The 27,481-nt window shown below is 43.2% G+C and overlaps 1 protein-coding gene across 5 annotated transcripts; it reads right to left on the bottom strand.

The window, feature by feature from the left end:
* Positions 1–501: 501 nt before the first annotated feature.
* LOC122822159 (ankyrin repeat and fibronectin type-III domain-containing protein 1-like) lies at positions 502–25,685 on the bottom strand. 5 transcript variants are annotated; one of them, XM_044100609.1, is made up of 20 exons: positions 25,314–25,685; positions 23,054–23,102; positions 20,260–20,365; positions 18,006–18,273; positions 17,683–17,883; positions 13,931–14,044; positions 10,929–11,026; positions 10,597–10,687; positions 9,659–9,766; positions 8,481–8,580; positions 7,542–7,671; positions 7,244–7,363; positions 6,917–7,026; positions 6,137–6,251; positions 5,896–6,062; positions 5,610–5,787; positions 4,499–4,661; positions 3,598–3,764; positions 3,215–3,419; positions 502–2,844 (listed from the first exon to the last, which is right to left on the bottom strand). In XM_044100609.1, the coding sequence occupies exons 1-20, from the start codon at positions 25,555–25,557 to the stop codon at positions 2,153–2,155; spliced, it is 3,426 nt and encodes a 1,141-aa protein (XP_043956544.1). In that variant the 5' UTR covers positions 25,558–25,685; the 3' UTR covers positions 502–2,152. The 5 variants fall into 5 exon arrangements, with proteins under 5 accessions (XP_043956544.1, XP_043956543.1, XP_043956545.1 ...); XM_044100608.1 differs by having other exon boundaries at positions 20,221–20,365; positions 25,314–25,684; XM_044100610.1 differs by having other exon boundaries at positions 20,221–20,365; positions 23,313–25,452.
* Between the last annotated feature and the right edge of the window lie 1,796 nt (positions 25,686–27,481).

Genomic DNA, 27,481 nt, shown 5'->3' with positions numbered 1-27,481 from the left:
AACAATTTTTTGGAAAAATTGGAGACGGTCTGTAGTTTACTTATTTGACCACTAGGAGGCACTGATCACTCACCGTCGGAATTCCCCGGGAATCGTCGAGATAGGCCACAAGCCATGTTGGTGATCCCAAATCCTCACTTGACAAACATTACTCACAGGATATTGGTCATATAAGACCAATAACCCTAACTATATCTAGTTGGTGTCGTTTTTCTTCACACACCAGCTGACCTCTTCCACACTAGGTCAACATCAAAGACGCTCATATCCCATTTTACGTTTTCCTTTGGGATCTGTGTAGTAAAAAATAAATAACTAAACAACACAACTTTGGAACCATTACTGATGCGGTTAATCAGCCTCGGCGGGTGAAATATCCCCTCAGAGACACTGTTTTGTTTGGTGAATATCGCCCTCCTATTGAATATAAATGATCATTAAAATACCAGAACAACAAAAGTAACACTGCGAGCCCGTAATGCCTAAACCTTACACATGAAATTCAAAGGAAATGCTTTTATTTGACTGAATTGAACACAGCTCAGACAAGCACCAACAGAGCTTTGTCCTGTAGTGAGCAAGGAATATTCAAGTCAGGATTGCTACTGTAGCGTATTATTATTGCTTTTTGTACATTTGACATGTAGCTCAAGAGAACTGAAGTTGTGCTCATAGGTTTACAAACACTGACAAAATATGGATGACAATACAAAAACTTTTTCCAACACTCGTGGTCTTGCCCAATAATAGACAGATTTCTAGATTCATAACCAGAAAAGAAGTTGTATTAAGGTATCCGTGCTAGAAGGTAACTGAACTGTATAAAACAGAAACGGGACATGAAAAGTGGAAAAATTAGGCATTCAGTTGAAAGTAATCCAAGGTCAGGCAGACCAACAAGTTATCCGACATGCAAAAAATGAAAAAAAAAAAAAAAAAAATTATAATCTGTGCCAAACTATTACTGTATTTATATTTTTTTAAATAAAAACTTTGTTTTCTCTTTTTAAAAAACGTATCAGTATAACCAATACCTGTTTAAATCAGGATCTGTTTTAACACACACACACACGCGCACACGCACACACACATACACACGCACACACACACACACACCACTTTGCCTGATGTAAAAAAGGCTGCAGGGTTGAGTCACCAGAAGGAAAAGGTACCACTGCAACAAAACAGCCTGAGGGCAGAACCCGGAGCAAAAGCCAGAACTGGTGCTGGTTCCATGAGGGTGCAACACATGGCATGAAATGTGTTCTGTAAACTTTTTTATCAGGGTCACTTGGTTAGTTCCTGTTGTTCTAATGATTTAAAAAAAGAGCAAACACAATTGTCTGATACCAAATGACTTCGTCAACCACTAAGCAACACATGGTTTTGTATTTTTTTGTCATATTCAGAATGGAAATGTATGAGTACAAGTTCACATGCTAGAAAAATGCAAAATGAAAGTTTGAGAAATGTGCAAAAACAAGACCAACTTTCTGTTTATACTCATCAAACTGGGTGCAACATATATCACAGAGACTAAATCTTACAATATATACTCAAGTTAGGGCTGGATAATCAATCAATAACAAAATAGATAGATATAGACACGTGATCAGTATCTATAGACGTGATGTCTGATAGAATGTTCAATAATTTCACTGAACTCCAATCCAGAACCGCACAGCATTCTGGGGGATGTAGGCAGAGGAAAAGCTTTAGTTGCTCAACCTCTCACGGCCGGCTAAGCAAGGTCGGTGGCATCAACTAACTCCCTCACTCATTCGTTACCTAGCAACTCACTCACTCTTTTGTCGCCTAGCAACAACCTGTTGAGTAACTTGCGCAGCAGCAGTTTCAGGTTTTGCCACCGTGCCTCATAACTGCATAAAAATAAAAAAATGGCGTAGAATGAAAACTGTGGATAAAACAGGAAAGGCCATGACAACAGTTTGGGAGCATTACAGATATTTAAAACAAAAGACTAATCAGTAATTCTCGATTACTGATATGAGCCCTAACATCATCCAGCCCTAACTCAAGTTTTTATATACTGTGAATAAATACAATGATCACAAAAAGAATAAGTGAGGTTTTTCACTTCTTTATCGAGTGCTGGAGCGCAACTGCAACTTCAAGCTGATAAAGTTTAATATCAGGATGAACTGGTGGATGGTCTGTCCCACTCCACCAGGTTTCTCACTGGAAGTGATGCTCCCTTACTTGGAGCCTCCATCGTCTGTCTATCGTCCCGAGGCGAGGCGCGCCCTGAAAAAGGCGTGGCGCTCTCTGAACCATTTACAGTGGCACAAGAAGGTGTGACTCCCGCTCCGTTTAACACAATACCCTCACAGTGCGTCTCGCTCTCAGTGTTCGCCTTCGACCGACTCTTGTCGTCAATCTCAAAGAGAAAGTGGGCGTTTTCCTCCCCGATCCCAAGTCCAAAGTTCTCCAGGATGTCCATTACAGACGGCGCGGATGGAGCACAGGGGTTCTCTTCCTCAATAAGACTCAGCGCCGGCAAGATGTCCACCAGCTCCGCCGCCTCCATCGGCCGGATGACGTCCGTGATTCTGGGGTTGAAGTCTGCGGTGTCCAACACCGTGGCCTCTAGCTGTGCCACAGCAGCAGAGTTACGTCCACTGTCCATTAAAGCGCTGGTGAATCCGTCCTCCGGCAGGCCGATGCCGGACAGGTCCGCCGTCGACCGAGAGCTGATGTCAACAGGATACCCTCCCTTCACGACGCCTTCCATCACCCTGAGTGCAGCGTCCTCCAGGACCGCCGGGATTCTTTGTGGAGCGCAGACCTCGGCGGTAACTGGTATGGGGACAGCGGAAGAACTTCCTGAAAAGTGAAGAAAGAATCAGAAAGGCGTTAGGAGTGAGGACGGATCTCTAGACATTCGCCCAGGTTTCAATCGTTTGCCTCAAAAAAACAAAAAGAAGATTTTTCAAGACTTAAAATATCTGAAGGTTTTCAACTTAGTTCATATGCTAGTCATGCTAACATTTTAGTTTATCTTCTTAGAAAGTCCCACAAAGACCAACAGCTGATTAAAAAGAGAAGTAAGGGACAAAGATGCTTGAATAGGACCTTTACTACAGAATTTTTTACTGTGATGAAACTCTTGTGCAACATCTTCAATCTTTAATCCTAAAAACGGTGCTAAAAAGATTAAATGAGGCATGCTAACCACCCGTGGTGGTGCCATTACCTGCTACAGATCTTTGTGTTTGGATCCGGCTGGGCCACTTCAACCTTGCAGTCAAGCCGTCTTCCTCTTCCTCACCATCAGGACAAGGCGGTGGGTCCCCCCCCATCACCAGGCCCAAAGGCACTGCCCCAACCCACTGCTTGGAGCGGACACACTGCAGACAGTCCATTATCCATCGGGCGTCCCTCCACACCATCTCCAAACGCTGCAGGAAAAAAATATTTCAATAAATTTTACCGTTGGCCGACATCCAGGGAGTCGGTTTCCTTCGGTAAATGCTCATCAATTACACAACAAAGATATTTAAGACAATAATTAATTTTTGATTGACTTGGCTTTTATCCAGCTAGTAATATAAAAAGGTTGCTTTTTTATGCTCTTACACGAGAAAGGTCGGTGAGGTTGTTGAGGCGCTCCCGGGCTTCCTGCACCTCCTTGGTGTCCAGCGCTTCACGCAGAGCCTGCTGGGCCAGGTGAGTGTCCAGCTCCAGCCTCACCCAGGCCTGGCAGTACTGACTCAGGAAGTCCCGCTCGTAGGTCCAGAAGTGAACTGGATGATGAGTCACACAGCAAACAGAAGATTTGATATTACGTTTACCTGAAAGCTTGAATAGTCAGATTCTTTCCCACAGTAATTTGACTTTTCTTTTTTTGTTGTTGTTTACTGGAAATATTTTTCCATTTCTGTTCTTTAGTTCGTTTGGATATGGCACAAACTGATCTTGAAGTGGCATTTCCATAAAACGAATGACTGCCTTTTGTTTCATCAAACGCAACAACACACTCATGCAGAGGACACAACGCTTTTCTTGCAAGATTTCCTTTGTAGCTCCATAGCTACAAATAGAAGTCCCACTTGAGACATTTATATTGCAAAAAAAAAAAAAATTAAATTAAAAAATCAAGCTTCTCTTTATTATCCCTGTAGTTTTACAGCCATCTGCAGAAATACACAACTCAGTCAGAAACAACCAATCAGAACCAGGAGGAGGTTCTTAGCGCTGTCAATCATACCATGAACGCTAAGGCTGGTTAGCATGTTCACAGATGATGGCTGATAAACTGTTTTCCTGGAACATTAAGTCGTTTCTCCACCTTTTAGCACATTGAGCAGCGAGTACAATTGGGGTTGATTGACAGCGATAAAACCCAACTCCCGGTAACAAGCATAGACTTTTAAAAAAAATAAAAGTTACACACCGCAGCTTTAAATAAGAAGCGAATCACCTAGTCTGCTCTACCTCATTCAAAACAGCTCCAAGCCAAATGGGTTTCCCCTCTTACCCAGTTCAAAGATCTGCAGGGGCAGAGTGACGCCGGGCTCTTTGGTTCCCACCAGAGGCCAGTAACTGGAGCTGAAGTCCTCACTGGGAGGCAGGAGAAGAAGCATGGAGACCTTCCCACCGAACTGCAGCAGCTCCCGTGTGTACACGCCATACTGGTAGGCCTGTGAGAACCACGGTTGCATAAGCAAAGATGAGGAATGTGTCTTATTTGTCAAATTAGAAAGGAAACATATTAAATCCTGGGTTAAAAGTATATAATATTACTACAATGGGATACACAAGAACCCTAATACATGTGTGTAACTGTGAAGCGACAGGACAATTAACTGTTTCGCAAGTAAAACTCTAAAATGTTTTTACAGCCCCTAAATAAATAAATTGTAACTGTCTCCCTACAAAGAGGACATAAGTTGCAGAGTTCATTGGTTGTAGATATAAATACAGATTTTCTGTGGCGTTTCACCTTTATGGTTCACCTTTCTGCAGAACAAAAGTTCAGAACTACAGCTATAATGTAACACTTAACAATGGCCTAGTCAAAGTTCAGTTTTTTTTTTTTCTCCCCACCAGGGGGTCTTTTTGTGGGCTCTAGTGTCCCTTATATGACAGTAGGCTGACAGGAAAGGGGGAGGGAGAGGGGGGAAGACATGCGGCAAATGTCGGCGGGTCCAGGAATCGAACCCGCGACGAGTTCCAAACGTGGCCTCCAAACGTGGGTCGCGCTATCCCCCACGCCACCACAGCACGCCCCGTCAAAGTTCAGATTTAAATCCAACGGATAATCTGTGGCAAGATTTAACATTTCATATCTTTAGATGCGCTCCGTCCAATCCCACTGAGTTTGATCCGTTTCGTAATGAGAAATAAAAAATAAAAATAAAGTAAATTTCTCGGTGTGTGAAGCTGGAGGGACACGTCCCAAAAAGCTGCAACAAAGGTTGGTTCTATACAGAGTTGGCCACTTTATCTATCACATAAAACCCCATCAACATTCACACCTGCATCCACCTGGCTAATCTTAGCATGTTTACTAGAAATGAATGCTGTTGCGAGGCAGTGCAAGGCTTTAAGAAAGTCATTTTTCGATGAACGTTTTTGTCCGGTTTTACCCTGTAGAGGGGGATGTTGAGCTTCGTCAGGAGATGTGTGACTGCGGCTCTCAGAGACCTGACAAACTCCTCCACTCCGCTGCTCTCCGCCGAGCTCTCGTCCTCGCCGCTCGGCGGGCTCTGAGCGCCGCCGCTGTGTGCAGCGTAAACATGACTCTGGAGCCAGGCCCACTCCTCTCTGTGGCCCGGCGACAAAAGGAGAAGAAGAAAACAGTGGTTAAATAACTTCCGAGTATTGTTTCGCTGTGAACTTTAACAGCACGTCCCTCGGCGTCGACGGCGTCACCTGGTCACGTGGGGATTCTGTCGGACCCGCGTGTGGCAGAGGAGGTTCGGCAGCCGCTGCGGCACCAGGACCCTGATCTGGTCCACCGAGCTGCACAGTTTTAGGATGCCCACATACAGGCCGGGCTGGATCCACTGGATGCTGTGCCTATGGAAGGACAGCTTGTCCTGGAGAGCGGGACGTGTTCGATTTCCAGCAACTTAACACCGTTCGTCTCCGTTTTGGCCAAACACAAACTCACCTTCAATTGCTCAAAGAGCGTATCCATGGCAGTGGGCTCGGGCAGCAGAGGGGTTCTGCTGCGGTTCCTCTCCAGCCGGTCCAGAGGAATCCAGTGGAATGGAGGGTCAGGAGGGCTAACATACAGAAACAGAGCAAAACACTTGGATGTTTCAGCGAAACCCTTGTCATTTTCTTCCAGGAACAACAGAAATGTACGGCAAGCAGAGTGAGAATAAAATCAGACTTTGTTGCAGAGTCAAATATCTTGCTTTCAGCAAATGTCCTACACTGAAGTGTCAAACACTTTTCCATTTTGGGCCATGTAGAGATCATGAAGTGATAAAACTACCCAATGAAAAACCGCTACAAAAAAACTATAAAAACTCATCTCTTTACTCGAAGAGTACCTCTTGAAATTTCATAATATTTAACATCTTTTCACATCAATATAATGTGGCAGTATACAGAGAACAAAAATGGTGTAATTTGACTGATAAGACTGATAAGATTTATAAATAGAGTTCATATAGACATGACTGGCATCCGAGTGAGAACTGTTGTTGAATGAAATATGCAGATTTAGCTTTGTCCCAAAAATAGTTCCAAAAAGTAGACGTGAGGTACACAGAGTTTGTCTTGTCGACGTTCCGTCCTTTACATTTAAGCACTCAGTTATAATCTTGTGTCCTTGAAGAGTCTAGAGGGCCACGTGAAACCTTATAGCGGGCTGGATTAGGCCCGCGTGCCTTCAGTTTGGCACGCATTTTAATACAGGCTGCATGAAAAGACTCTGTCTCACCTTGATGGAGGATTTGGGAACTCCCTCAACGTCACTATTAGCACATTGCCCTGCCTGTCTTTCAGTGGCTCGTAGTACACCTGACCCAAATCCATTGTTCCTAGAGAAGACTGACAGCAGACACAAGAGCAAAAGGTAAAACTGGGGATGTTAAGGATTAGTGTGCGGTAAAACTCAGCCTCGGTGCTTGTGTAGATTGGACGAGCTCGGCAAAGAGACGACAAGGAGAAAGAAGGGGGGAGGAGGAGATGTAAAGGAGGTAATTAAAATTGCAATTAAGCCAACATGACGGCGCTTATCTGGAGAATAAGAGGCTTAACTTCCTACCTGCAGCTGAGAAACAGCTTTTAAGATGTTGTGCCGGTTCTGAAGGAGGGAGGAGGGAGAGGAGTGAGCAGACGACAGGCCCTGCTGAAGCCAGGGCACCTGCTGCCACGCGCAGGACAGCTACGATAGAAAATGGAGGGATAAGCTGGTTGTTTTAGGCATTCAAGTTGCAAAAAATGGCATGTGCAGTTTTCTACGGCCATCATGGGCGTGGACATAGATGTTTATGTTCATATCTTGTGAGCCTGTTATGAATTCAGTCTTTTGCACACTTGTTGTTTGTTTGAGATCCGCTCACCTTGGCAAACCACAGGAAGTCCTGGGTGATGGAGGTGGAGCAGCACTGGATCTCCACCAGTGGGATCTGATCCTCAGCGGCCACCAGGACGTTGTCCTTGTGGTAGAAAACGGTCGCCAAGTACACACCCCTGGTAACGTGGAGGACCACAGTTAAGACCTTCACACATCACTCACATGAAAGTGGAAATAAATGAAAGTAATTTCACAGAAAAAGTGAGTTTTGATTTGTCCGGTCTTCTGGTTGTTTTAGGGGGGAAAATAAGCTCATTTCTGAGCTACAGAAGCCTTAATCTGTCAGGGTTCCCCACAGTGTAACATAAGCCTGGCGGGCCACCAGGCTTTACTTGTGTCCCCACCAGGCTTGGCATTGCTCATTTATTTACAAATCTGGAATAAACGTCCAGAAAACTGCAAAACAGCTGAAACACTGACTTCCTTTAAATCTCAACCAAAAACCCACTTGTTTAGAGTCGTATTTGAAACGTAATCAATTACAAATTTATTGATGGAATCTGACTTGGTGTTGTGTTTTGATTGTTGATTCTATGTTGCATTGTGTTTTTTGTGTTTGATTTGATGTAAAGCACTTTGAAATGCCTTGCTGCTGAAATGTGCTGCACAAATAAAATTTGATTGATTGATTTGATTTATTTTATTAATGCCTTTTTTTTAAGACTCTTTAGTTGGTGTTTAGTGATCATTTCAAATTTCTTCCCAACATTTTTTATCTCAAAAACATGGTGGCCGGCTGGATGAACAGCTGCCCCCGAGCTTAGAAAGTCCTCTGGCGGAAACCCTTTTGTGACAATTGCTCTTTTCAAGCGTTTGGGTTCAGCCGGTGCAATCTCTCTGCACGGCTCTAATTACATCCCAATTTAACCGCTGTGCCTCGTTACTCTCAAGGTGAGCCGGGAGAGGCCAGACGGACGGGGCCCACCTTTGCAGGAGACGAACAAACTTGGTGGCAGAGTGGAAAAGCTGCTTGATGCCCCGAGACATCAACAGGCGCTTGCTGGGACTCGCCGACTTCGAGCTGTCTGTCGAAAATAACAAGAGGAGGGAAATGGATGTTTAGCCAGGTGGCGATTGAGTTGTTTCTGAGACACGTTGCGCTAAATACAACGGGTCTGAAAAGGACGAGTGACGGCTGCCGACTAAACGCAGCCAGTGTTGGTTGTTAAATAGAGAATAACCAGGTTATATGGATCGGAGCCAATGTCGTTGACCGTTAGCTGGAGGATGGGCAGCAACAGTTCATTGCTAATGTGTTTATGTGTGTGTGCTCCATGGCAACAAGCCAGTGTCATTGCCTACAACAGAGAGCTGCAGCCTTTATAACCCAAACAGACATTATTGCCCTCGGACTGGCTAAATAGAAATTGTTTAGAGCTGCAAATGTCGCATGAGCAAATGTTATCATTTTTCATAAATGTCTATTCAAGAAAAACTGTTCTAGCATTTAAATAGCCGCAATTTTGTTTCTGTTTTGAGATTTTAAAGGCAACAATTTTGCAAGAAAGTGTGTGGATACATTTCCATCAAAGTCCAATGTTCTGCTTTTGCTCTTTAAAGTCGAGCCTGATTCTGAAGTCGTACATCCTTTCCCAACCCTAAAAACACAAAGAAATATGTAAAATATTTTCTTAAGAGTTACTTTATTGTTAAAATGTATGGCAATCATTCTGTCAGAAAAACTGAAAAATCCCTCAAACCTGAGAGGAAGATCCATTTTTAAAAACATTAGCTGGTTCTTTATTACTTTTTGACAAAGTTGTTCTCCACATCCGCTCTGACCTGCTTCTCCTCCCTCCTACTGCAGAAAAACCTCCCCACAGGATGATGCTGCCGCCCACGTGTGTCCCTGTGAGAATTGGTGTGTTTAGGCCGACGTGCAGCGTTAGTTTTCCACCACACGGTGCTTTTCATGCAGGCCATTAGCGCATCTCTTTCCACTTTGCGATGGTTAGTCACGTAAAACACAATAACGTTTGTGGTCCTAACATAAAAACATGTGAAGATTAAAGGGATATGAAAACTTTTGAAAAGCCTGGCGGTCTACCGGTTATGTGTTTTTGCCAGCTTTAACAATTTGCATGATTGAGTGCCCATTGTTACCTATATAATATCCTCTGTACTGGGATTCTTTGGCATCTTCCAGCAGTTTCCTCACAAGGCCCTCGTGGTTCCTGAGCGGCGTCTTCACACCAACACACTCTCTCCAGCCTGCATGTAGAAAAAAATAAAACAAATCATCTCTTTCATGCAGCTGGGGTGGGAAAAAAAAAATCATTCAAAAAGCAAGAATTAATTTGCTGCCAAGTCCTGAATGCTGCTTTTTTTCCCCCTTCAAAGATAAGGAAGCGTTAGCGCTTGCATGACAAAACACCTGCATGCTCTGAAAGTTTCTATGCTTTTATTTTTTTTTTTTTAATCCTGAACTTCTCTGTAAGTTGGATGCGAATGAAACTTATCTACCGAACAGCTTGGCGCTGTTAAACACTTTAACTTTTCAACTCAATTTGGGGGGGGAAAAATAAGACTGTGCAGCGATCCTGGAGGCGTAAATTGGAAAGAAAAAAGCGAGTATAAGGAGCAAGAAGGTTGGAGAGAGGGGAGGAAAAGATTAACTCCAACTCAAGGGAGCGCGGCTACAGGGTCCACTGATTCACAGTGACGTCCTCGATTCTCTGTGTTTTAATAATTCACGCCATCTGCCAAACTTCACTTGTTTCACCCGGAGCTGGAAGTCAGAAAAACCGAACATTTTAAAAGCACTGCTCCGTAGGGGCGTGCTCCGGTGGCGTAGAGGATAGCGCGCCCCACGTTTGGAGGCCTTCAGTCCTCGACGCGGCTGTTGCGGGTTCGATTCCCGGACCCGACGACATTTGCCGCATGTCTTCTCCCCTCTCCTTCCCCCTTTCCTGTCAGCCCACTGTTGTTTAAGGGACACTAGAGCCCACAAAAAGACCCCCTGGTGGGGAAAAAAAAAAAAAAAAGCACTGCTCCAAGGTCAGAGGCGATGGCGGTCCTTCGGCCTCGTCCTGCGTACTCACTTGACGGCGCGGCGCTGACCGGAGCCGAGCTCTGAGGCGGGCCCCATCCTTTCACGTTGTAGGCGCTCGCTCTCACGTAGTAGTGCGTTCCCTGTGTTTGGAAGAAGCAGCAGAGCGCCAAGTTATCGCCGTGCATAAACCTGGCGAATCAGGACAGAAAGCTCTCTTTGCCATTAATTCATCTCGTCGAGCAAATGTGAGGCTGCGGGGAAAACGTTCTCCATGTGAGACCGGCTTCAATGAGTCGCTGCATATTTTTATCAGTATGCTGTGTGTGTGTGTGTGTGTGTGTGTGTGTGTGTGTGTGTGTGTGTGTGTGCTGCTTAACTCACTGCTGTCAGTCCGTTGATGATGTAGGAGGGGTTCCTCGTTTCTGTGACCTGGGCCGTACCGAGGACACGTTTGAAGCTGACCGAGGTGCTCCACTCCACTGTGGAGGGAAAAAAAAATAATAAAAAAAGAAAGAAAGAAAGAGTCTCACTAACAAAATTCTCTCTGGCTTTGCTCAGAGCTCCAATGAGGGAGAACAAAGGATTTGAGTATTTACAGTTCAAAGAACATGGGCTTAATCTACTCTTGGCAGGAGGATAGAAAGCAGCTGCAAAAGTAACGCCTGCTCTAGATGAACGAATAAAAAGGTTTTTTATCTTTCTTCTTTTTCTTTTTTTTTCTCCTTCTTCCACGCCAGCTTGGCAGTGTGTGAGATTCTGATTTTATTGAACTGATGTAAGACTCCATGAAAAGCTTTTTTAGTTTCTTTTATTATGTCCCATTGCAAATGATTTACCGTCCCTCTCGCAATCATCCGTCTGTATCCAGTAGTGGTGGAAAGATGGGACGCAACACATCCGCTCTGGTCTAAAAGGACTTAAAACAAACCTGGATTATAAACGGATTTCACAATATCATTATTTATGTTAAGAAAAAAAGATGAAGGCCTTAAGCCCACCCTTGTTGTGAACAAGAATTTAGGAGGAAAAGTAGCAGTCGAGTGCTGTGAATCAAATCAGTGATCACTGATCATGAATGAGCGTGACGACCGCTACAAAGTCAGGTTTTGTTTTTTTTTCTTCTCCTGAACATACAGTGTTTTTCTAAATCAATGCCAAGGCAGAAAGACACCAGAAATTATCTAAGGAACACAAACGCTGTTATCCATCAATCTGGGAAGAGTCATGCAGTCGTTCCCAACGTGTTTGAACTTCAAGCAGCAAACATTGGAAAATGTTGCCAATCTTCCCAGGAGTTAAAAAAAACATCTAAGCAAATTCACCCCAAAGTAGCACTGTTCAAAAAAAGAAAAAAGACCAACTAACTCCACAGACATCTTAAAGTTTATTAGAAAACACTAAATCCTTGTTTTACAAAATTTCTGCAAAATGTAGGGTGGCAAAGTTGAACCTGTGTTATCATCCGTTTTCTGGAACATGCCGAAAGCGGATGATAAGGTACGACTTTGTCGCAATAACTATGTGCAGTAGTAGCATTAGCAACACCGAAGGGCTCATTTTTACCAAGATGCCCAGCAACGGTGGCTCGTGAGGTCCAAGAAGACGCACATTTCCCGTAGTTTGTATTCACACCAGACGCGAAGCACAGTTACAGCCTGAGAAACACGAACGCTGCTCTTGAAAAACATTCCCTTGCTTTGATTTGTACCATTAAACTGCGGCACACGGTATCTGTATTTTTACACTTATTGGTGCTTGTTGATGCTTTCAGTGAATGAATGGTGGGGAAAACAAAGCTATCAATAATGACAATAAGGACAAGTTTGAGGCGTTTTAAACCTCATTAACTGGAATTGATTGTGACAACAATACATCTAAATTCCTGTCATGAGAAGAAACTTATCACAAGAATTGATAAAAGATATAATAAATGACCCTGACCAAGCACTGCAGCATAATTATGAAAGCCATGTACAACATATCCGTTCACACCCGTCCTGCCAGTTGTCCAGCACGGCGGTGGCAGGGTGAGGATGTGGGCTTGTGTTCTAGGTACCTTGAGGTCATCGAGTCTACCACAGCGTAGAAAAATACTGTTACCAGCAGATTTGAGAAGGATGAACGGCCTGTTGCCACGGCGACCGCCTCTGGCAGTTTGCTGCAGTGGAGCAATGTGTTAACACGCTGCTAAGGTGGAGAGACATCAAGAGGTTTAGGAAAAGCAATTCCCGAAAGACAGTCGCGAGGTTGTACCCGGACAATTTGACGTCCATCTTTCTACAGTGAGAAACATTTATTCAAGAGTGGGAAAAACATTTAAGACCGTTGGCAAGTTTCCCAGAACTTCACATCACCAGCAAATTCACCTCAAGGTCGGACACAGAGAGCTTAGAGAAGCTGCGAAACGCCCGGGGGGGGGGAAATATTAGAGCCTCTGTTAGCATCTTAAATGTTAAAAGTTCAAGATGTCACAGTTATAAAAATAACTTCTTCTTTTTTTTCCGAACGACTGAAGGAGAACGCCTCTTCTCTCTAAAGGATATGGCAGCACAACCTAGATTTGCAAATCAGTGTTGGAACGAACCAGAGGGCTGAAGTACAGATGTAGGTGTTGTGAATCAGCATGTCAGCTCAGAGCACGGTGGTAGAGTGGTGATGACGCGGGCCTGTTTTTGCCTGCAGTCTTCGAGTTCACCATGAATGCGTTGAAAGTTTTATGTCAAGAGCATTTAAGATAAAACGTTGCGGCCAGATTCTGCTAATAAAATGGAACTGAATCCACGAACCATCATCAGCTGAGTCGTTTATGAACAGCAGATATTTTAGGAGTTGTTATTATCCGAACGCTAAATAATGACTACTAATGAATGAAGTATGTTATTTTTCCCCACACACAGCTTCTCCGTTTCGGCTTTGTTTTGCCAAATAAGTTATGACTATGGGAAAATGCGCTGTGTGTTCATCAGGGGTGCGCCGATTGCAGTTTTCTGGTCGATCAGCGATTACCGATCTTTTAAAAAGCCCAACTTACCGATACCGATTTTGGCCGATACCAGTTTTTTTTCTCTGAAATGTTGCTCAATATTTCAAGATAGTTGCTGAATCGACAACAATGTTGTTAACGGTCAATGTGTAGACATGACCTGGTCGGCCAGTTTGTCGGTCAAACTTCTGTCACGGGAAAAAAGAAAAGCACGGTGGTGGATCTTTAGACCTTTGCCCAGGTTGTAAAAATCGGCCCATCACCGATCTCCCAAAATTAAGGAAATCGGCACCGATAAATCGGCTGGCCGATAAATTGTTACACCCCTAGCGTTTATGAACATTTTGAGTTAAAGCAACTTAATTTGCTTCGATAAACTCCCACAGCTATCACCACCTACCTTTGTAGCGGGTGATGAGCCCCATGCTGTTACCGTCCGGCTCCCTGATCACCACGCACAGAGAGGAACTGCTGGTCACCAGTAAGGACACATGGCTGGGCGGGGCTGGGAGCTCTGGGTGGGGCAAGATTACACAAGGTCAATCAACATGCATGGAAAACAGAAAACAGAACTATGACGATTGACTTTGCGTGTCCTTCCCATGCTCCGGCTTCACGGTCCAAAAACATGGCTGGAGATGGGAACCGGCACGCCCCGTTGTGTGTTCATGTTAAAGTCAACGGCTCGCTTCGGATGAGGCGTTTTAGTAACACATTGTTGGAGTTTTATTAACTGAATCTACAGTCAAGTGAAAATTATTATATTTTTGCCATATGTTTTAAGCCAACCGTCCATCAATTCATCTAGAAATGTATAGAAGAATTACACACCTACCTATTAATATAAATGTTCTGTAATATTCAAGAGTAAAAGATTTTTCTTTGCAGGGTTTGGGGCCTGGAAGGGCACCGAATTCTCCAGCCCAGGGGCCATTATGCGTCTAAATCCGGCCCTGGATAGTAAAATTCATGATGGACGATTATGGCCACGCTAAATACAATAGACACAATAAAGTAACAAAATTAAGCTAATAAAGTTGAAATAACATGAGAATAAAGTCATAACTATTCTATTCCGACTTCATTCTATTTTCTTCTTTTCTCTCAATGCGGCCCCAACGCTCTGCCGCATAAATCCGTCTCAAATTTAAATGAATAATTTCACATTATTACCTCCAACTAACGCAAAAACAAATCTTCCTCCGAGGCTCCCTGCGGTTCTGAAACACAGCGGGAGCCGTTTGTTATCGTCTCACCTGTAGCAGTGGCTCAGACTTTCTGCTTTGCGATCAAACGTAGCCGCGCTCTCCCCGCCGAGTCTAGACAAAGAGATTTATATTTCGCTCACACTCGGCGGCGACCTGGAATTGAATGGATTCCCACTATGTCAAGCACCTTGGGCCACATTTCATGTATATTTTAGATTTTAAACATTCTGCCAACGTTCTCTTCCCCCGGAGATTTGCGATGAGAGTTCGCTTAGTTTCACCGCGCACAGAAATAAGACCCGGGGCCCTAAAGGCGGCAATAAAGAGATCTGGAGATCCTTAAAAGAGAAACGAATCGAGCTCTAACTGAAAGCGTTAGAGTCGGTAATAAATAGACATAATGACAAAACAACCCCCGCAACCATTCGCGCCGCTGAAGGGGAAACAGAATTAAGACATAAATGGGTTTGTGTGAGAAGCAAAAAAAGCGCAGGAGCCTTGAGAAACTTCTCTTTGCAGACTCCTTGCTCATAAATCCCCAGGCATCAAGGTTTTATTTGATCCACGGAGCCGGTGGAGGGAGAGCAGGGGCATGGCAACGAGAATCTGGACAGGCTGATGACGAGGGGCTCGCTTGGACGTTTAGGTGAGATTACAGAGGGAGACTATCAGAGAAAACTTAGCAAAAGAGCTGAAGGAAAGAAAAAAAATACATATATATATATATATATATATATATATATATATATATATATATATATATATATATATATATATATATAACTTGAGCAAGACAGTGGGCTGACTAATTGATCTCAGCAGCATAGTCAGCAGTCGTGGAGGGCTTTGTAGATTAGAACTGGAGTAAAAAGACAATTCAACATAAAGATTTCAAGCCTCGTCAAAATATCTGGCGGGAGATTTCATACGACGCATTTTTAAAAACTTCGCATCCATCCCCTTCAAAGACGAGCCATGCAGAACTAATGCAGCGGTGCACAATGTACATCCCAGCTTCTCCACTGTTCACAGGGAGGGCATTCATGGCTGTTTTGGAGCCGTCTTCCTTCCTTCCTTTCTTCCTTCCTTCCTTCCTTCCTTTTTTCGCACTTCTGTCACACACCGCCTCGCTGGAAAGACTTTGTGGCACTCACGTTAGCGTCGCCTTGAACGAAAGGCCGGCGAGTTAAAGGTCGTCTGCTTTAGCGAAGGCGGTCCCATCACCTTGCTTAATAATTACAGCAAGATACCGAGGCACTCCAACTGATTCACGTTTCGTGGGGCGGCAACAACAAACCGGAGTTTCATTCATTGGGGTTTTATTTCATTTATACGATCGATCATCACAAAGTAGAGAGAAACTGTAAAGTAGACTGGAAATATAGTTGTTCCAGTGGATATTAAGGAACTGTTTACTTTAAACGACCTCTTAAATGTCACTGAAAAGTGACTTGTAAGTTAGTTTCGTCTCATTTCAAATGTACTGTAATGTAAAGGATTATAAAACAGACAAAAAATACTCAGTTAAATGTGTTTTTCCAGTGCGGTTGTCCCGTACTCCGTTATTAGAACTAGATGAAATGTTCAACGCTTAGGATGTTGTTTCATAACCCAACCCTGTTTCAAACGTCACCACAGTTGTTATTCTGACCGATGCAACACTGAGTTTGAGTTTGGACAGAGTTTGTTCACTGCTGTTCTCTAACAAACCTCTGAGGCCTTCGTAAGAGAAAAGCTTCGTCTATATTGAGATCAAGCTACACAGATCAGAAGCCAATTAGTTGCAATAGATTAAGGAAGGGTGCATTTTTCTTCTGTTTATATTCAGTCCCTTATTTTTAATACCAGTAATCGACAGCAAAAATATGCATAAAAAAACAACAACAGAAGAATCTCTGTAAGTCGCATCGAGTCATTTTTTCAAGTTTGAAGCCAGTTACGATTTTCCGGTCTCTTTCTTTTGCTCAATCGGAACACTTTGTCTGTTGTTACATGTCTTCATTTGCGAAGTAAGCATGGCGTTTCAGCCTCCTGTTCAATAAAACACGACCATCCCGGGCATGGCGCTCGGGAGCAGCAAGGGCGTACCGTAGAAAGGCGACGACGATTGATTTGCAACAGCAAAACTAAATGAAGCAGAAATGTCAAACTTTAAACGGAGTCCTCTGTAAGGCATGAAGGGAGCGTTTGAAATCAACAAATCACGGAGGAAAACAGGACAACGTTTTACGGATGCAGATCCTAAACGTGAGACAACGTAAAGCAGAAGCGTCAAACTCATTTGACTCGTTCTCACCGTATCAAAATTATGAATGCTCTCAAAGGGCCGGTGGCGACAGAATATATGAATAAAATCAATTATCAAGCTGTTAAAATATTAATAAACAGCTGTCTCTGCATTCGATAAGCACTTCCTAAAATAAATAATACTGAACATGTTTTCACACTGATGTCTTTTGGCGGCATACAGATGAAAACTGCTTAAATTGATAAAATACTAACGAGGCACTGTTTTCTTGAAGATAACTTGAAGAATTTTTTGCAATCGCTGCGTTTCCTTTAAGTAAGAAACGCAAATAAAGTCACACGTTCAATCTTGTGCACACAATAAGTCATTAAAAAACACGCCAGCCCTTCATCTACTTCCTGTCATCTTCTTCTTCGTGGTTTGCGCCAGCGGCAACCTCATCCCAGTGCCACGGCATTTTATTGAAAAAAACTAGATTTTTTTTTTTGAAATTGCCGCGGTTCTATTGAGCAAACTTATTCTCGAAATGTCAAACTGCACAATTGCATGGTGAATGAAAACTGATGTTTGTCGATCTCACAAGAAGAGTCCTATAAAAACACACTGAGGTCTGCGGTCACAACATAACAAAAATGTCAAAAGGCTCAAGGGGTTGGGAGAACTTCACAGCTGATGAAGAACCACGACAGCACTGACCCGTGTTCTGGAAGTTCTCTCTCATCCGGCAGTACAGCTGCAGCCGCAGTCTCCAGAGGCGGCTCTGTCCCTGGACCTCCGCCTGCGCCTGGGGGCCCGCTCCTGTTTTCCTGGCCAACTCCGACTTCCTCTCCTCCATCCGTCTGCTCGCCAGATCCACCAGGGCGTCCAGCTTGAGCCCCCAGTCTGCTGGCCGGCACACTGGGAAGTAAGGCAGCCGTTAATCCGGGCCATCCGCATAATTTAGTAGGGTGAGAAATCAACCCTTGCGGAGGTTTTTCGTTTTTCGTGCTCGTTCTGATCAGTTAAAGAGTAAAACTTACAAATAGGGTTATGCCTGGCGCCTGCCTTCGTCAGCACGTGAAGAAGAGGTGAGTTGTGGGTAAGCGCGGCCACATCCAGAGGAACCAACCCCTGCTCGCTCACTCGGTTCACCCCTTTTTCTTTATCTCTCTCCCAGTCCGTCTCTTTCTTCTCTCCTCGCTCCCACAAGCTCGATCCTCCTCCTCCACAGCTGGCATGATCTTTGGACAAGAGGCTCTGCACGGCCAAAGTGTCCTCGTTTTCCACTGCCTCCCACAGGGTCTTGTACTAATGGGGCAGAGGGAAGAAGGGTGCCCCACGGAAGAAGGCGCGAGAAAGAGAAAGAGAAAGAGGGTTCAGATGTCGAAGGAGATTTATTTGGCGAGGTGGAGGGAAGGGAGTTGCAAAGAAAGAGGAAAAAGAACACAAGATCCATAAATCAAAGCGGCCAAGGACGACAAACTCATACGCCAGCCTCATGAGATAAAGAAAGCCGGGGAAATTGAGTTATTACTGAATAAAAGCTGGAGCTGTGGATGAAAGAAAAAGTGGTGGTGATTTGTTCAGGAATATTTCTCTCTTTAGAGAGAGAATAACTCTGCAAAAAAACATAAAGTCTTACCAGGGATGTTTGTTTTTTTTTGGTCGTGTTTCAACCTAAAACATTTTAGTAGATTTGAAGTGAGACAAAATTAACTTAAAAGTAACTTTTCAGCACAATACTGAAGCTTATTTCCTATATACAAGCTAAAATGTCTTGTTCCACTGGCAGATTATTCCACTCACAACTAGAACGTTTTCATGAATATTAAGAATTTATTTACTCAAATAAAATCTCCCATATCTTGCCGTCACTTGTTAGTTTTGTCTTACTGCAGTGTATTTGCACTAGAAACTTAGACCAAAATCACTTAGTAAGATTTTGTGTTCGTGCAGTGAACGCACCGACTGCATGTTCCTAAGCAACTGCTTACCGAAAACAAACTGAAACGCAGCGGAAAGACACAAATGCAGCAGGCGCAGTCATAACTCTTCACCGTATAACTGGTGGAAACCACAACGCCTCCTGCGAGCTCCTCTGCACACAGTCGACTTAGTCAAAGTGCAGCGGCCGCTTGTCTCGTCTGAGCGACAGGAGGATTAGCTTTGTGCTTCAAAACAAATCTCCAATCAGCTATTCCACCTGAAAGCACCTTAATTATGGTGTTGCAGTGAGAGGTTAACAGTTTCATTTTAATTTGAGGTGTAGGTGGGGAAAGACTCATTAACACGGTTCGAGCATAATCCTGGCTCAATAACGCTCCTCCTGACAAATACACAGTCTAGTGAGGAGTTCATTCATTAAAGGGGCAGTGTTGTGAGTTTTCCATTCTATAGCACAATCAGGTTACAATGTTACCCTGATTTGTTATAAAAATGCTACATCGGGCGTGCTGTGGTGGCGTAGGGGATAGCGCGACCCACATTTGGAGGCCTTCAGTCCTCGACGCGGCCGTCGCGGGTTCCATTCCCGGACCTGGCCGACGTTTGCCGCATGTCTTCCCCCCTCTCCTTCCCTGTTCCTGTCAGCCTACTGTCATATAAGGGACACTAGAGCCCACAAAAAGACCCCCTGGTGGGGAGAAAAAAAATAAAATAAAATGTTACATCAAATATGACTTGCAAGAACATTGACTTTGTAATTTAATACTTTGAAATTGGGCCTCTGTCTCTTTAAAAACTCCGGCCCTTTCTGAAACTCCACCTTCAGGAAGTCACCACAACATGGCTACTTTATTAACCCTTTAGCAACGTTTTTAGCAGCGTTGCACTGAGATGTAGCTCCTGCAATGAGCTCAGCTGATGAGCAGTTCCATCAGGTGTTTGCTAATTGCTGCTGGCTAGTCTGAAGGAGCGGAGTGGGGCGGGGCAGAGCTGCTCTGTGAGACAGAAGCTTGGAAGCTGCAGCTTCAAGGAGGAGCTTTGTCCTTGAAGGTAGATCCACCTGAGCTTTTTGCACGGCTGAATGGTTGCCACGGAAGATTAAAGGAGGTACACATTCGTGTCGCCAAATGCAGCACAACCAATCATTAGATTTGGGGGGAAATTACTTTTTCACCCAGTTGAACTGCTTATATGCTCCCCATAGTTAAGTAAAAAGCAGATCGTTTTTCTACAAAAGGTACAAAACAGTTTCAGCTCTTTGCCGATGCTAAATATGGTGTGGTGGGGTAGAAGAGAGTGCTAGCATCTTACAGCTTCTGCAGGCTTGCTGGTGTGTTTGGGTGCATGCACCTCGGCGGCGACGGACGACTCTCCTCCCCTCAGTCTGACAGAGAGATTCCTGTAGATTCGCTTGGGTGAGACGGGACCCAGGGACCGCCGGCGTTGAGGTGGGTTCCTCATGGATACGGACATGACAGAGGAAACCAAGAGATAAGAGGAGCCGTTGGGGAGGGGGGAGGTTGCAGGAAAAGATACAAGCAGAAGAAAAGGAGCTTAGTTGTCAAAAATGTAGGAAAATAAAGACGGGAGTTGTTGGGGAATTGCAAGGAGGATTAGAAACTCTGAGAGGAGCAATGGGGGAGATTGACAAAAAAAAAAAAAAAAAAGCCAGGAAAATGGTGAAACGCAGGAGTGAAAAAGATGGGAAACACAAAGAGAAGAAAATAAAACAGAACACTCAGTGAGGCCAACTGATTCTCTTCTCAATGAAGACAATTTTCTGCTAACTTGAGTGCTGAGTATCGGCTGAGAGCTGTTATCCGAGCGGGATAAATGGGCGCGAATAATGCCTGTTCAAAGCAAATGAAAATAGCTTGAAGGATTCAGCCTCTCTGCCTGTTCTGTCGTTTGTTCTCCTCTTACCCTGTTATGTGACAGGGCTTTTCTTGTTTTGTTTTTCTGGAGGAAATCTTCCCAAAGCGACAGGCTCGTCGTTTTAATTAGCAAAGATTTGCAAACTCCCGTAAACACATAATTCCCTCTTGTTGCTACGAATTTAAATCTCCTTTATCTCCTAGGCGTCTCAGCAAATCGTGCGGTGCAAAAACTTTCTTAAACTTGTCCATGTTTTGTCACAGTGCAGCCGCAAACCTTAGGGAATTGATGAGACGAATCAAATCGAAGTGGAAGGAACATTGTGAGTTTTGGTACTCACTCCCCTTTATTCTGATCTCCAGATATAACTAAATGCCTTCAGAGTCTAATTAGTAGTCAACTTCTGTGTGTTTCTATCTCAGTTTGAAGTTCTCTGGAGGCTTTGGAAGCAGTTTTCTTTTACACTTTATTTAACCAGAAAAGACTCAGTTTAATTTAAAATTTCTTTTGCAGGCGGTGTCCTTGCAATCCTTATGAGAGAACACAATGTTTCTTTTTAATCTATTCTCAAAAAGAATATATATCTTTATATATCTGCAGTGAAACTCAGTGATGGCAGCATCATGCTGAGTGAGGCAGTCAGTTTAAAATGGAGGTGAAGACGGATGAGGCTAAATAAAGACTTGACACATAAAACAACAATGAAATGGTTTAGATTCTATGTGCAATGATGGCCTAGTCAAAGTCCAGAACAAAATTTTTGAAATTTACCATTTCTTTTCTTAGATGATGTTCTTTAAATCCAGTTCAATTCAATAATACTTTAATAATCCCAAAGGGAAAAGTAATGTTGCTGAAACTCATACTAAATCCAGATCCTTCGAGTATTTATTGTAACAATTTAATGTGTCGTAAATCTGACTGAACTTCAGCTTTTACTAAATTCCCACCTGGAATTGTTAATTCGTTTGCAAAACGTCTTCAAAGCAGCGTGTCGACGATCCCATACCATCTTCTGTTTCGATCTGCAGCTTTCGGTCCTTATGAAACACGCTGAAGTTGAACGTGGCGAAGTGACAAAATGTGAGACGCTAATGACGGCGCGAGTCTGCAAACCATATTATTATCATCCTCGAGTTCTGGTGCCATTTTCCCTCTCCACCTCCCAGACCCCTCTCTTTTTCAGTCTCCTTTTGTCACGCCGTTCCTCCTTTCATCCTCTCTCCAGTTTGGAACCATTTTCGCGTCGCCTCGACTCCGTTTCAAAAGCACGCCGACTCTGAAGAGCATCTGTCTGACGGCGAGACAGTCGCGGGATGTCAGACGTGAATAAGTGGATCTTGTCACCGTCGCCATATCTCGTCTCCCTGATGAACCAAGTCTTTATCCACCAAGTGGGGAACCGTCCTTGGGAGGAATCAGATACTCCCGTGGTGAAATCTAATTCAGCCAGAATGACACCACATCATCGTCAGGCCCGTCTGGGGCCTGGAGTGTGAGGGCCTTATCGGGTGTTACTGGAAGACTCTTCCTCTGTTTGTTTACTGTGTCCTCCAGAACTCACCAAAAGTGCTGATGAGACGTTTGTGAGAGGAGATAAGCTCCTGTTTAGTGTTTGTCTCCCAGATAAAACAAGACAAAGTAGGGCTCTTAGAAGCTGGAAGTTGCCCTTTTAGAGAATACGAGAGGAGGTTGGCGTGAAACACTGACCTGCTTAGAGAAATGCACCACTGACTCACTGCGGGCTTGTTGTTTTTTTTTCTTGTCAACCTCTCAACTTGAGGGGATGTGGTTTTTCTTTTGCTTTGCTTTTTTCTTTAACCTCTCACAGCTCTCTGACGCAGACCTGAGAGCGCGGCGTGTTCGCGGGTGGCCTTTCCGGTTTGTCAGACTGCGAAAGTGGCACTCGAGTTCAGCGATGCGTGGAAACGTGACGAATAATGTTTCTCCTCCCGCAGGAAGTGATGCTGCGCAGTCGGCTGTCTGAATAAACCACAGACTAGCCTTGAACAACGTCAAAAGCGTCAGGATGTAATTGACTTATTGAGGCCTGAAAGTGAGCTTTCAGAATCAGTGGCATGTCTGTGTCAGAGGTCATAAAAGGGCACAAAACAGTGGAAAAAAAAAACAAAAAAACAGAGAAACAAAACCACACCAACTCCTATCTACAGAGTGGTAAACCCAGGGCCGCAGGATGTAAAGGGTGGTAAGAGTGCTAGAAAAAAAATCTAAAAATAAATATACTGGATCTTATGAAGTCTGAAGTTACTTATTGTGATCTCCAGTCAGCAGGGTGTGAGCATCAACCATGTTCTCCACTGTCAAGGAAATACGGCCAACATGTAAGTGATACGGACTGTTTGACTTCACACAAATTGGCATTTTCAAAGACTACATTAGACTGATGCAGTAATGGAAAATACATGCAGCAGTCCAACAATAAATTATTTATTCTACATTGACTCTTGTGCAGTTTGAGTTTGTGAAAGCTATGTGCAAAAACAAAGAAAAGAAATTAAGATTCTTACCTTTACCTAAAATGTTGTTTGAATTTCATCTTGTCTGACTCTTGTGAACCAAATATTGTGTATTTTTCACTGAACACAAAAGAAGAAGAAGAAGCTGGCAATACGGGAGGCAGTCATTCAAGAGAGAACAGCCAAAAACATTAAATCTAGACATTTAAAGTAAGTTCCTGTTAAAATGTCAGCTTAAGACACAATGCTCTGCTGGTTATTAAATTAAAGGTTTTTTACAGACAAGTCACAAAATTATCGGGTCTTAATTTCCTGAAGACAAAATAGTGGAGTTGATAATGACTTGATTCACTGGAAGATTATTTCACTTGTAACAAGATATTTCTCCCTTTTTATAAGTGAAATAATCCGTCAACGAAACAGAATTATGTTGTTTTCATCAACAGTAGGAAGTTACTGACTTAAAACAAGCTCCTATGTTTTTTTTTGAAAAGTGACTTGAAAGTGGTTTTATTTCAAGTGGGTGGAGATATTTGCACAAGAAGCTAACTTGATTTTGTGTTTTTGCAGTGTATTGTACAGCTCTGCTGTCAGGGGTCGTAATCTGTCTTATTTTATAGAATCAACGGGTCCAACTGTGGATCTCAATCCAATCCAAAATCAGTAGAAGAGTCTCATTACTTTTAATGTCCGTGTCTTCTGTAACTCATTATAGTATTTAAGTACAGCTAAAAACTCAGAAAGAAATGGTTTGTTAACAGATGCAAAACAGATTTAGAAGGGGATAAAAAGGTAACCGAAGGTTCAAAGGTGGGTCAGCGTGAATTTTAGTCAACTACTCTGCATGCAATATTCAAAACATCAGTTTACAAATTTCAAGATGGCACCGACTCAATGTAATGTTTTGATTGTTGATTCTATGTTGCATGACTTTGTGTTTTTGTGTTTGTTATGATGGAAAGCACTTTGAAATGCCTTGCTGCTGAAAGGTGCTACAAACTCAAATTGAATTTGAATATTTTGCATGAATTGGTCACTTCAGGCTGCTTTTGACAAAAAGAAAAAAGAAAATCCAACACCGTCATGGACCTCTGTTGACTTTTTCAGCTATTCCTGCTCAGAATCCCTTGTCACCACTGAGAAAACCAAGGTGAAAGATATTTGTCAAACACTGGTAAATCGTGACAACAAGCTTCATCTCACAGGCAAACACCATGCTATATTTTTTTACTTTAGGACACAGTGAAGTCCTTAATTCATTGTTCCATGAACGAGAGCGAGATGTTCCAGTTAACACGCATCATAACATAATTATGTTGCTACAATTTCTGGCATGAAATGAGACTCTGATCAGCTACTGGAACCTTCTGTCTCTCTTTAACTTTAAACTGAAAATCGGGGGATTTCTTTTTTTTTTTTTTTTTTTTTAGATCAGCCCTCTGGTTTATAGGTCATCTGCAGCAGATCTCATCTAAGCAGTAATAGTTTTCTCAGAAAGGAATTGATTTATTTGCGTTGGAGCTGCTTCCTTGTGAACACTGTGCTTCATTGTTCCAGCATATTGTTAAATTATAAGGATTTAAATGCCTAGAAGTTGCCATGGATACCACATTAAGACCTGACAAAATGTCTTGGAATGATGGTTGTTGATGAAGAGGACAAAAGTGTAATTTAACCCACTTGTTCACGATTGGATAATAATCAGCCATTTAAACACAAATAAAGTTTTGGACTTTCATACTGATTACTTTTTTTTTCAAAGCTCTTTGAATCTTTTTTTTTTTTTTTTTTTTTATCGTACACATTTACAAGAGCTCTTAACTTTCTTTCAGGACCATGTAAATAAATATTTACATTACTTTTCGGTCAGACAAATTACATATTGTGGTGCAACGTCCAACACTGGGTGCTCCTTGAGCCAAGAATGAAGTCCTAACACTGTTTTAGAAACTTTCATGAAACTCTTGAGCCAACCAGGTCAGAGGAGTCTGCCGGTGAGGGAGTTTCACCCTCGCATAATATCCTGTTCAACGCTCCAAACGCGTCTCTTACCGTAAGCGAATATCTCCACTTCGCTTTGTCTTCCGTCCGACGCCGCAGCGACGCTACGACATAGTTTTCGTTGTTTTCTCAGAAACGTCCGCCAGCTGACCGGATAAAATCCATCGTTTCTCTGAGTTTGCCCAGCGGTCTGAGAGGCGCACCTGACTCGTTCCCCGAGTGTGAGACTGAATATTACGCGACGCCCCTCACGCGCGCACGTTTCTCCTCGTTCCCGCCCACTTCCTCGAGACATACCTTAAAAGTTTTGCCCAAAACAAATACTTTGAGGTCGTCTTAGTCTCTTGTTATCTGATTTTGTAACACCGCGACGAAGTCCCGAGCGTTACTTTTTAATATTTAGTAAGTTGATGCGGCTTCTGTTGAGATGTGGTGTTGATGCAGCGCTCCCCTCTGGCGTGGGGGTGGGCGGCATGTCTGAATCCTTTTATTTATAGACCAAAAACTGCAACGACACAAGGAGGCAGCCTACGTCTTCTTACGGTACGTCTGAAGGCCCAGAGGAGAAACCGTGAAAAGTCCAACACAGCCTTAAGCCTGTAAAGTTAGTCGGAAGGATAACGACTGTGAGCAATATTTTAATTTCATTTATCTTGCCAGAGATTCTCAATTATGCTTATGAACTTTGACTGGACCATTGTAAGACATGACTTTATTTTGGTGAAGACTAAATTTTTTATCAAAATATAGATAAATAATAATAATAATAATAATAATAATAATAATAATAATAATAATAATAATAATAATAATAATTGGGCTGCACAGTGGCGCAGTTGGTAGAGCTGTTGCCTTGCAGCAAGAAGGTCCTGGGTTCAATTCCTGGCCTGGGGTCTTTCTGCATGGAGTTTGCATGTTCTCCCTGTGCATGGTGGGTTCTCTCCGGGTTCTCCGGGTTCCTCCCACAGTCCAAAAACATGACTGTCAAGTTAATTGGTTTCTCTAAATTCTCCCTAGGTGTGAGTGTGTGTGTGAATGGTTGTGTGTCCTTTGCGAACTATGCGCTCTTGTCGATGTCATTTTCTATAACAAAAAAATTTGAAAGTCCCTCTGAAGAGAATGCATTAAAATGAGAAACAAAAGTAAAACAGTTCTTTAATTGAAACAGATTTCTTCCAGAAGGTGTTAACAAATTAGAGTAAAGTTGCTTGTGTGGAAATAAGCAGATTTTGTTTAGCTGGTCCAAAGGCAAAACGACTCTTAGGGTTGTAGAGATCACTGATCCTTGTCTTTGAATCATCTTTGACCAGCTTCTCTGTTCCAGATGAAGAAATGGATCCCCACAGCATGATGCTGACACCACCACTAAGTTTTACCGTGGCGATATTCTTTGTCTGATTCTTGGTGTTGATGATGCTCTAATGTTCAGCACTAACCACCTGAGGTAGAACAGCTGCGTTTTCAGTGAAGCCAAATTACCCACAGGTGTACTATTTGTACCAGGTTTGTGATTTCTGAAGGCAATTTGTTTAATTTTATTTGGGTGCATTTGAATTTGGGTGAACAAAGTGGGCTGAATAAAAACAAAAATAAAAAATACATGACACACTTTAAGATTTTTATGTGTCAAGAGTTTCGAGACCCTTGCTCTATGGTTCTTTAATGACTCTTGTAGCGACTGTCAGGAAACTTCATGGTATTTCAGCCTGAGCTCAATAAATGTGCAACATGACCGCATTTAATGGGAAACGGTAAAGGAGCTATTTTAGGATTTTTCGCAGAGCCCCTACATCTGCATATGTGGTGGTACTTTCTGACTGTTTCACACTACAGACCGAGACACGTGTGGGCGTCTGGGGGCTCAAAGGAAGCGGTTGAAAGCAAGTGTTTTTGGAGACAAAGGTTAATGAGTGACACGGAAACTGTCTCCATTTTAAGTCCTTCAAAAGAAGTGAGATTTTTTTTGCGTTCTTTTCTCTGACGACCTCCCTGAATGCTGACAAATAAAATTGACAGACGTGACTCACGCTGCCTCATTCTCTCCTTCAAGAGTCAGTAGCTGGCCCGACTCGTAGCTCTGGTCCTTGCTAAAATGGAGGCTTTAAAACCAATTACCTTCCAACTTCTTGTCAGGAGTTTAATACTCCTCTCAGTCATGGACTTCTTTGACCTCCTAATTTAATTTGAGGCCCAACACGGCCCACTTTTTGCCTCCAATA

This window comes from Gambusia affinis, linkage group LG19 (genome assembly GCF_019740435.1).
Source record: "Gambusia affinis linkage group LG19, SWU_Gaff_1.0, whole genome shotgun sequence".
Classification (NCBI taxonomy): Eukaryota; Metazoa; Chordata; class Actinopteri; order Cyprinodontiformes; family Poeciliidae; genus Gambusia; species Gambusia affinis.
This window is presented reverse-complemented; position numbering and strand designations above follow the sequence as displayed.